The sequence below is a fragment of the Henckelia pumila genome, unplaced genomic scaffold (assembly GCF_033568475.1).
Source record: "Henckelia pumila isolate YLH828 unplaced genomic scaffold, ASM3356847v2 CTG_19:::fragment_3, whole genome shotgun sequence".
Lineage (NCBI taxonomy): Eukaryota > Viridiplantae > Streptophyta > Magnoliopsida > Lamiales > Gesneriaceae > Henckelia > Henckelia pumila.
The window spans coordinates 482,262-493,682 of record NW_027331777.1 but is presented as its reverse complement, the minus strand read 5'-3'; the positions used below and the strand labels follow the sequence as shown (position 1 = coordinate 493,682).

Below are 11,421 nucleotides of genomic sequence, written 5' to 3'. Positions count from 1 at the left end.
CCACGTTTTTACAGCAGAAACACTAGCCCCCATAGCCGATTCTTCAAGGTTTTTAAATTAGTTTGAAGGTCCGTTAGTCCCGAAAAGCCGTACGCGCGATTTAGACGTCGTTTCTTGCAAATATTCATCAAGGCACGTTTGATTCCATTCTTGAACACCATTTAGATCATATTACATAGTTTTTTATGCATGAATGATCTGATAATGCATGTGTATGTGAATTGAAATGAAAATACTCAAGTTCATGCATGCACTCACGTTTTTACACTTGTTTGATTGATTTGATTCATGTTTCTGGCCATGGAGAGTTCGAGCCATCTGTCCTACGTTTCATGGGTCTAGAAGAGTCCTTTGGGGTCAGGTTTGGTGGGTGGAAAGGGGCTGGAGATGGCTTGGACCGAAGCCTACTTCCTTGGTTGCAAAGTAGATTACGACAGTTTTGGGATTCCCAAATCGTGGGTCGCTAGGGCGGTGTAGGGATCGGTTCAAGGCGAGGCTTGGTTCGTTGGAACCGCCCAGACGTGGGCTACGTCTGGGCGGTGGAGCTCTGGCCATTCGTATGCCGGAGCTGGCCGGCAGCAGGCCATAAAGTCTGCTGCTACATGGCCGAGAGGAAAGAACATGGGGGGAAGTCTGTACGTGATGGGTTTGGGAAATTGGGTTTCTTTTTTTTTTATTTAGGGTTATGGGTTTTTTAGGCGGGCCGGGCTTGGGTCTTGGGTCCGGGTACGGGTCGGGTCACGTCTTGATGGGTCAAATTAATTTTAGTCCGGGTCTAGATTTTTATTAATTAGTCTTGGGTATTTTATTTTAATTAATTAAGAGTTTAAGTTAGTAAATTAATGGGTTGAGCTTGATTAAATTAATTAATTGGAATAATTTAATGGGCTTTAATAATTATTGAGGTGAGCCCATTAATTTGTCATGGGCCGTGTGATCCATAAGAATTATTGGGCCAAGTTGTATCGGGTTTAGTAATTTTATCGGTCAAATTTATAAGTTAATGGTTAGTTAATAATTTTATTAATTTAACTTTAAGTTAATAAGTTGATGGGCCTAAATTATGTTTAAGTGAACTCATTAGTTTTCCATGGGCCTGGGGCCCATGAAACTTAATGGGCCAGGTCAGATTGGGCTTTTGGGTTTTTGAGTCAGTCTATGAATTTATGGGTTTAAGTTACGTAGTCAGCAGCTCGAACAAGTTCTTGAAAAAATAAATGTCCGTAAATATATATTTAATTCATGCATGCATTTTTATTAGATATATAAGTATGATTTTTAAGAAAATAAATTTAATATATATTTACGGACAAATTTTCATGAAATAAAGAAATAATGAGAATTTTTACGTTCATGCATCATTAAAAAATTTTATGATAAGTTTAAATGCACGTTAAGAAATAAAAAAAAAATACATTTTTATGGAAGTTGAAGTGAAGGTGGAAAGTGATGTGGTTGGAGGCCGGGATACCTGGGCCCGGTGACCTTCCTAATAATGTTTATGTTATGATGAGCTTATGGATCCAGCTGAGAGGGCTGGTGAAGTGGCAGCACAGAGGTGGAAACCCCACCGCCACGTACGTTGGTTTTAAGATTGATCAATCGCTTAGTATGAGGCCACCGACATGGATACGACCTGTTGAGAACTAAGAAATCATGATAAGTCATTTTATGAGATTTATTAAGTATGATGATATATGTTATAGCATGATGATTAAGCAGTATAATTTTATTTCATGTTTATATGCATAATATTTTAAGATCATGCACGTATAATTATTATGCACGTATTTTATATGATGTGTGTTTGTATGTGGTTTCATTTTATTATGTAAGGATAGAATGTGCTGAGCCTCTAGGCTCACTAGATTTAAATAGTGCAGGTGAGCAGAATGTTAATGATGATAAAGTGTTCCCGACTAGCGGCGAGGGCGTATGAGTATTCAGGCGGCTAGAACCCGTGACCATTGCTCTATGATTATTTTTACGTTGAGATTTAGAACACTTATTTTCGCACATGTTTTAGTACTTTAGATTTTTATTATATGCATGGATGTTAGATTTAAGTATTTATTGTCTAAGTTTGCATGAATTTTTGTGAAAGAATTATTATTTAGGAATTTTATTATGGAATATTTATAAATAATTATTTAGTAATTAATTTTAAGTATTTAATTGCATGCGTGTAATTTTATTGTATTTATTGTGCATTTGTATTTTAAATTAAGTAAAGTTATTTTTTTTAGTACGATATATATATGTATGGGCATATATATATTTATATTAATTATTTTATAGTTAGAGATTTTATATAAAAAAAATAAATTCCAGTAGAAGTTTTAGGATGTAGTGACCCTTACTGAGATTGCCTACTAAACAGAACTTAAGCAAGCAATTAACTTAATCAAACAGTAAACCAAAAATAAACTGCGGAAGCAATAAATATTAATACAATCCCAAGGAAAGAAATCTGCAAATACCCAAATATTTATACAACCAAATCGAACATTGTATCAACCCATACAAAAGAATAAACCTAGAAGAAGCTCCAGCTGGCCAACCACTGTCTAGCCCCTCTTGGATCCACCCGCCTCGTCAGCCGCAAACCTGCCCTATGGAATAGGGTTTCCAGAAACACAGAGTACGAGACGTGAGCATAAAACGCTCAACACGAGAGTATGAGTATACATGCATGCAAAGTGAACTCCCTACAAACTCGAGGTCAAGAATTGGATAAAAAAGACAGACTGGGCTCTGGTATGTAGCACGCTGTGCCGTCGCTTCAAGAGGTGGCTCACATACCAAAATACTAGTAGATACGCCGGACCCAAATCGATGGAAGTCCATCCACTAACAGGATAGGGTAGAACCCTACTAACAGACATCTCAAAGGAGATAAATCAAGATGCAAATGTATGCAGCATAAATCATGTCATAAAAACCATGCAGTCACATAATACATGCATACTCAGTCAGGATATCTCGAACAGCACTTTCGTACCTCAAATGCTAGGCGCGCTCTACCAGCTCTAGGTCTACGCCTATAATCCGCACTAGACTTCCAGACGATACTAATATCATTATAGTTCTCTAAAAGCCTTAACTAAGCTATTGCATACTCCTAAATATTTTAGGAAGCAAAAGCTATACCTTCATTCGTCGTTAGCCCTTTGATGTCGATGCCTCCAGAACTAGGGCACAACTCTGTTGCGTCTCCCGAACGCCTTGCCGACCACCGGGTCAAGCCTAGAAAGGCTAAAACTACTAAAATAAGCCTATAATAGAGAGAGAACTTGCGGAATTGGTAAATAAATCTGAATCCTCAGCCCTATATTTATAGGACACAAACGGAACCTCCGATGCGCCATCGGAGCTTCCGTTCTCGCTTATCCGCCACGTGTCAAAATCTGATTGGCTGCCAATGGATAGAGGCAATCAGAACCTCCGTTCTGAACCGGAGCTTTTGATGTCTCACACGTCATGCATGACGTAATACTACCGGAGCTTCCGTTGCACACCGGAGCATCCGATCTCCATCGGAGCTTCCATTCCTGTCAACGGAGCTTCCGTTCTGGTTGATTCCCAATTTGATTAATTAATCTTTTAATCACCTTAATTGGGTACGGGCTACTACATTCTCCCCCAATTAAGATATTTCATCCTCGAAATCAGATCTTAAGTACTGAATTTAAAACGAGATATAGAAACATTCTTTTATTCAAATCAAACGTTACAGAGTTTACAACTGAATACAACTCGAAAGGAAATCAAAACAACTCAGGATGTTCTGTACGCATCCTGCTTTCCAGCTCCCAAGTGGCTTCTTCATTGCCTCGGCGCTGCCACTGAACTAAAACCAAAGGAATGACTTTATTCCACAAGACCTTATCCTTATGATCCAGGATACAAATAGGTCTCTCAACATAGGTCAAACCCGAATCCACCTGAACTATAATAGTAAGCTGCTTGAATCTTCCAACTATATCACTAGAAGGCACTGCCAACTGTTAATATTTGGATAGTAAACATGTTTGCTGGAATGTCACTCAAAAGATAAGATCGCTGGGATAGCCTTATTATTGCTTATAAAGATATCTATATCGGAACTCAAGAGTTTTAAGCTGATTTCATCATTGTTTGATAAAGAATCAATTTTTAAATTCTGAGTTTTGGTTTGCTTTTTTTTTTTGCTTTCAGCAAACATGTGTGTGTTGAAATTATGCATGCTTTCAGCTGCTTTAGAAGGTTGTCGTCGTTGACCGTCGCCTAGGCTAGGAGGAAGGTTGCTTGAAATGATGCGGGATTGGAGCTTTTGGATGATGATAACTTAACTCTTTTAAAATAGAATCTTGGAATTTACCGCCGAAATCCACCATCGCCGAACCGGAACCGGAGAACACTGAACTCGAGAATCTTAAGAATAAATAACTTAAAATATTTGAGCAACTTAAAATTTAAAAGATATTTAAGCAATTAAAATCAAGCAATTAAAATCAACACTTTAAAAATTTTGATGTCACAACACTAAGTAAAATATTTAAATAATAAACAGAGCGATTAAAATGATTTAAAAAAACTAGACGAACGATTAAAAGTCATTTAAATAAATACACGAGCGGAAATAAAAACCTTAAAATGATTTGGACAGATAAAGGCTTTTTAAATAAATAAGCTAAACATTTAAAATCATTTAAATATGCAAGTTTATACCTTTAAAATATTTAAAACAAATAAGTTGCACAATAAAATCATTTGAATAAATAAATAATATTCTATTAACACATAATTCAAATAAAAAATTTAAATCAATTAAACTTAAAAATGATAACCATAACATTTATTTAATTTTATATATGCGAATTAGTATATTGGATTTTTAGGTACTACACTATCCACAATTAATTGATTAACTAGGTCATCCTAGGAAAAACACCTAGTACTAATCAATGAAAACATGCATAGTTTAAACAAGTGACTGATATTTTATTCAATATAATCAAGATAATCCAAAAGATTACAATACTTGAACCACCAATCCAGGTTCTAAATACAATCTTTATTACAATCACATGTAATACATAACTTAATCAAAAGATTACACTGAAAGATGTACAATACAACAGTAACTGAGTACATCAAATAACTGAAATCTTTAATACATCTGAAATATTGTTTACAACAAAACTTAATACAATATTTAAATTCTGCGAAAATCTTTTATTCCGTCTAATGATCTTGAACATGAGATTTCCCGTCGTTCACACACTAAAGTATCATGTCAGCTTGTTTCCCATCGTTCACACACTAAAGTATCATGTCAGCTTCTCACAAGATCTAAAAGATTAAAGGAGAAATTGCATATATCACCCTTGTGAAATCTCGGGTTTGCTAATAACCCCTTATGAAAATTTTTTAAGCTAATAACCCCCTGTGATTCTAGATTTGTAGCATACACACCTTTTCAACTAAAAAATGACGAAAATACCCCTACATAAAATAAATGATAAATTAAAGAGTTCATAAAAGTTAAGGGTATTTTCGTCATTTTTTAATCAAAACGGGTGTGCATGCTATAAATCTAGAATCATAGGGGGTTATTAGCTTAAAAAAATTTCATAGGGAGTTATCAGCAAACCCGAGATTTCACAAGAGTGATATATGCAATTTTTTCAAGATTAAATCTTGCTAATCTACCACATCTTTTCAATATTTTTGAGTTCCTTATCTAGTACACGAGAACGAGACAAGACATAATTCAAATAAAAAAATTTAAATCAATTAAACTTAAAAATGATAACCATAACATTTATTTAATTTTATATATGCGAATTAGTATATTGGATTTTTAGGTACTACACTATCCACAATTAATTGATTAACTAGGTCATCCTAGGAAAAACACCTAGTACTAATCAATGAAAACATGCATAGTTTAAACAAGTGACTGATATTTTATTCAATATAATCAAGATAATCCAAAAGATTACAATACTTGAACCACCAATCCAGGTTCTAATCTTTATTACAATCACATGTAATACATAACTTAATCAAAAGATTACACTGAAAGATGTACAATACAACAGTAACTGAGTACATCAAATAACTGAAATCTTTAATACATCTGAAATATTGTTTACAACAAAACTTAATACAATATTTAAATTCTGCGAAAATCTTTCATTCCGTCTAATGATCTTGAACATGAGATTTCCCGTCGTTCACACACTAAAGTATCATGTCAGCTTGTTTCCCGTCATTCACACACTAAAGTATCATGTCAGCTTCTCACAAGATCTAAAAGATTAAAGGAGAAATTGCATATATCACCCTTGTGAAATCTCGGGTTTGCTGATAACCCCTTATGAAAATTTTTTAAGCTAATAACCCTCTGTGATTCTAGATTTGTAGCATACACACCTTTTCAACTAAAAAATGACAAAAATACCCCTACATAAAATAAATGATAAATTAAAGAGTTCATAAAAGTTATGGGTATTTTCGTCATTTTTTAATCAAAACGGGTGTGCATGCTATAAATCTAGAATCATAGGGGTTATTAGCTTAAAAAAATTTCATAGGAAGTCAGCAAACTCGAGATTTCACAAGAGTGATATATGCAATTTTCCCAAAATTAAATCTTGCTAATCTACCACATCTTTTCAATATTTTTGGGTTCCTTATCTAGTACAAGAGAACGAGACAAGAGATGAACTGCAGATCAAAAGAAAACAAGATTTTGTATTTCCAAACAAAATAAAAGTGACGCAGAAAGTCGACAAGAACTACCGCACCGACAAACCCCAACCTAATATGATATATGAAAGCATACAGAAAGTTGACTGAAACGAGAGGAAGAGGAAGAGGAAGAGGAAGAGGAAGAGGAAGAATCGTGTGCGTACAGGCCAACCTTAGAAACCTCAGTCAGTTGTGATCTCTATCTTTTGTGGGTTTGGATTTCTTGAATATTATCTTACACTTGTGACCATGATTTTGCCATCAAACCAATAAATTTCTTGAAAAATTGCGTTCTTGTTTTTGCTTCCTGGGTTTCTTTTCTGTTTTTGCTTTTTGGGGGTTTTTATTTATTTATATATACATATCATTGCTTGTTTTGTGATATTCTCGATCACCTATCTCAGAAAGTAAAAGATATAAAAAGGATCGGTGTCTAAAAAGTGGAAACTTTAAGCAGTACGTGTTAAAGCTAGAATTTTGAATTCCTTATATTGATTCTGTGTAGGGTTCCTACTTTTGTTTTCTGCTGATTGGCCGTGTAATATTACTGCATTCCTATTAACACATGACTTTTCGAGTTCTTCTGATAATAATGGTGATCTCTTGGTTGTGCTTCGATTGATAAACTTGATTGGGACGGAAAGATTTGATTTGGGGAAGAATTTGATAGATGAATTTCAAATAATACCTATTTTCACCACAATTACTATTGAAATTGCATAACTTGATATATATGAAGCGAAATCAAGCAGAGGCACAAAATTCTCACTGAAACTCGATCGAGTGAGGATGAGCGGAGCGGGAAAAGTAGTGTGCGTGACTGGAGCATCGGGCTACATTGCCTCATGGCTTGTTAAGCTTCTGCTTCAGCGGGGCTACACTGTTAAAGCCACTGTTAGAAACCTCAGTCAGTAGTTATCTCTATCTTTCATGCAGCTTTTTTTTTTTGACTGATTATTTCTTGATTATCTTAACAGTTAATGTTGGTTTTGGATGCAATCTGTGATTCTTTGAAACCGAGAAATTTCATTACTATTTTGTTTATTCAGACTGAAAAGTTTTGCTTTCTTACCTTTTTGGATGTGACAGTAGATTAACAAAGTACTTTTCTGAAATATGTGAAGTCAAATTTATGTCATATATAGTATATGAAAAATGTATATGCAAGCCTTGCTGTCTCTCGTCTGCTTCCGCTGTTCTTCGGATTGTAGATGTAGTTAAATTGGTATATTTTGAATAATAGAATCAAGTGTCAGAAGTGAGTAAAATTCTTCATCATATGTCTGCTATCAACATTTGTTTAAGCACTTTGAACGCAGGTGATCCAAATAAAGTAGTCCACTTGAAAGAACTCGAGGGAGCTGATGAGAGATTACACTTGTTCGAAGCCAACTTAATTGAAGATGGATCTTTTGATGCCGTGGTTCATGGTTGTGAAGCCGTCATTCACACAGCCTCACCAGCTTTCCTTGAGACAACCGACCCACAGGTTGATGATCTTAGTTACTACTTGTGCACGATTCATGCAATGCTTAATTTTTTACGTGAACATTTGAAAAACTAATTAAAATTCTTGTTCATTTATTTCTGTTATCGGTTTAGGTAGAACTGATAGAACCAGCAGTGAATGGAACTTTAAATGTCCTAAAATCATGCAGCAAAGAATCGTCCGTCAGAAGAGTAGTTCTAACATCCTCTGTTGCTGCAGTATCGATCAATCGCAGTCCTAAAGGCCCTGATGTTGTAATTGATGAAACATGGTTTTCTGATCCAGTATTCTGCGAAGAAATCAAGGTTTGTACTTGTGAGAATACCTCAGTTTTTATCTTTTTCTACTTTATATTCTTATCCCTAATGGCTCATCAATATCCAGAATGAATTTCAACTTATTAGATTGCAAATTTAAAGGATACTAAGGTAGTATTTGTAACCTCTAAAAATAAGTGATTATGAAGATTATATTAACAAATTTGTTAAGAAAATCTTCATAATCACTTATTTTTAGAGGCTGCAAACACTACCTAACCCCGATCTTGATGTCTGATTCTGTTCAGGTTTTTTTTTTTCTATTAAAGTATCACACAAATTTGAATACAATTAATACACGGTCTGTTGAAAAATAAACTGAGATTTATAATTTTTTTTGAATGTAACATAAAAAAATGGAGAAATCTTTTGATCCAATTATCCAAACATCATATCTCATTCTAGCAGGGGTGGTATTTTCTGTCGAAAACATTAGCAGAGGAAGCTGCATGGAAATTCTCTAAAGAAAATGGCATCGACTTGGTAGTAATGAATCCTGGATACGTGATCGGTCCTATCCTTCAGCCAACGCTTAATTACACTTCTGAGGATTTCTTGAACTTGATCAACGGTATGTCAAATGATTTGTATGTCTTTTTAGCAATCCAGATTTATTGAGCATTAAACTGATCATATTCTATAATAGGAAAGGGAGGAGTCCCATCCTATCGATTGGTAGATGTTAGAGATGTTGCTGAAGCACATATTTTGGGGTTTGAGAATCCTTCAGCGAGTGGTAGATACCTTTTGGTCGAAAGAGCCTTAACTCGTTCGGAAGCTTTGGAGATTTTGCAGAAGCTCTATCCTTCCATGGACGTGCCTAAAATGTAAGTTATTTTAAAAAAATTAGAGTTCCACTCACTAACCATTTAATTTGGATGTGATAACCAATTGAATGCAGCTTGAAATGAATTTATTGTTTTAACTACTAACCGTGTAGCTCGCAGTGATGGTGTTATTCTCAACGGTATGAAGTATATATGCATGCATGATTCCCAGGATTGGATCTTGTTCAAACATCATGCAAGTTGATCAAAGTTCAAATCTTTTATGTATCACCCTCTTTACCAGCTGAGACAAAAAAAGACAAGAAAACTATGTTTGAGACATATATACAATTCTCTTGTAGGATTTCTTACTCATATAATATTTCTCTAAATGATCAGTTAATGTTTTATTTGATGGTTTCATACTCGTATTCTACAAATGCTAACCAGTTCATTGCGGGTGCAGTCCTGCAGGAGATCCATCATACCAGGTATGCAACAAGAGAGCACGAGCTTTGGGCGTCGTCTTCACGCCTTTCGAGGTGAGCTTGAAGGATATGGTTGAGAGCTTGAAAGCGAAAAGTTTCCTCATCTGAACTTGCCAACAACAAAACAGTACCTGGACCGGGACTCGTGTCGGTCGTCAATGTAGCAAATAAGTCGTTTTATTGTACTAGTGAAAAAATAATCGGATTGGTAGGTTCGGTTTTGGTTCCAAAATAATGTATTGCCGTACTTTTATTTTAATATGTCAATATTTTCCAACTTCAAAATTCCATGGATAATGGATGAAATAAACGTTGTACGTGGTTTGTTATGTGAAAACAAGCAGTATTGTACTTGATGTTGTAACACCAATAACAACACAGTGCAGCGGAAATTAAAGCGTAAATAAAACGCAAGTAATAAATTTTGCATGAGTATAAAAACTCGTGCGGGTGCCTTAGGGCTAAATGTCACTAGAAAAAGTAAAATCATTCTTACAAATTAATACTAGTGATTTTACAAAAATCAATAAATCCTAAATTTTTCAATAGGTTAGAAATCAAATTTGCATTCTAACTAAATCAGAGTAAAAAATAATTTAAATGCAACTTCTGTAGCCTAAATTGAAGAAACGCAACAAATCTTCGAACAATACAGTTTCCACAATGTTGTCTCTGATGTCTTCAACACTAACGGCAACACGGGAACATGCAATAACAATGATTGCAAATTGTCTTCAGAAACCTTCAATTTCGGTCTGCAATTCTTCGATTGATGCTCTGGAAGTCTACGTCTGAAGCTATACATTGTTTGTGCGCAAAATCCTTTACTTATAGATGAGCTTCCAAGCATAGAAAGGATTTTTTTGTAGAGTCCTACACAAATAAGGAAACAAGTATTTATTTGGAATATAACTCTATTAAGCATAAACATATATATCTTGATAATATTTAATAACCATAAACCTCTTCAATTCGATATCAAGATATAAAGTTAAATATCTATTCTAAATATATTATCGAGATCATAAAATACTTAACCATATCAAATCTTTTGTCTAAAAAGAAAAAATTCAATATTATAATTAACACGCTTAAAGAAAAGAATTTCAAGGAATTAATATTCCTTTCAATATACCTCCTTTTGTCTTTCTGGACAAAACCAGCACAAACAATTTTAAACATAAACTCCCCCTGAGTTTGAAATACTTTTCCCCCCTGAATTGTAAGTCTTCCCCTGAAGATGTTGTCTCTTGTGTTGACAACACCAAGGATAACATGAACCTAGACACTTGGGGATTCTTATATTCATATATCAGAGCATAAATGGGGTAGAAGTAGTTAGTCTATTTAAAGCATATTAGAGCAGTTAATGAACATATCTAGAACAAACCACAAAAGCAGATATATATATTAATTAAAAAAACGAAGCTAAACAACTAAGCAAAGATGAGAGAGAAAACAAAACAAAAACTGATCACTATCTGATCCTTCTTGATCAGCAACTTCATCCTCATCATCTTTAGTCCCAGATGGACCAGCAGCTTCAGCTTCTTGTGCAACACTATATCCCCTTTTTGGCCAGAAATGTCAAGTTGAGTTCTACAATCAGCGAGGAAAGCACT

General features: G+C 34.7%; 1 protein-coding gene across 5 annotated transcripts; it reads left to right on the top strand.

Annotated features, from left to right (window-relative positions):
• The first annotated feature begins 6,717 nt into the window (after positions 1-6,717).
• On the top strand, positions 6,718-10,137 carry LOC140870755 (phenylacetaldehyde reductase-like). Of its 5 annotated transcripts, none has more exons than XM_073273150.1 (7): positions 6,719-6,923; positions 7,478-7,645; positions 8,058-8,227; positions 8,341-8,532; positions 8,953-9,115; positions 9,191-9,371; positions 9,778-10,135. In XM_073273150.1, exons 1-7 carry the CDS (start codon positions 6,821-6,823, stop codon positions 9,905-9,907), a joined length of 1,107 nt encoding a protein of 368 aa, XP_073129251.1. In that variant the 5' UTR covers positions 6,719-6,820; the 3' UTR covers positions 9,908-10,135. The 5 variants fall into 5 exon arrangements, with proteins under 5 accessions (XP_073129255.1, XP_073129251.1, XP_073129254.1 ...); XM_073273153.1 differs by having other exon boundaries at positions 6,758-6,894; positions 9,778-10,134; XM_073273151.1 differs by having other exon boundaries at positions 6,806-6,927; positions 9,778-10,134.
• The last annotated feature ends 1,284 nt before the right edge of the window (positions 10,138-11,421 follow it).

Excerpts from the sequence above, each read along its gene's own strand:
- LOC140870755 (XM_073273150.1), top strand. The coding sequence starts at position 6,821 with ATGAAAGCATACAGAAAGTTGACTGAAACGAGAGGAAGAGGAAGAGGA. Across the intron at positions 6,924-7,477 it reads GGCCAACCTTAGAAACCTCA|CGAAATCAAGCAGAGGCACA; the intron begins GTCAGTTGTGAT and ends ATATATATGAAG. Across the intron at positions 9,116-9,190 it reads TTTCTTGAACTTGATCAACG|GAAAGGGAGGAGTCCCATCC; the intron begins GTATGTCAAATG and ends ATTCTATAATAG.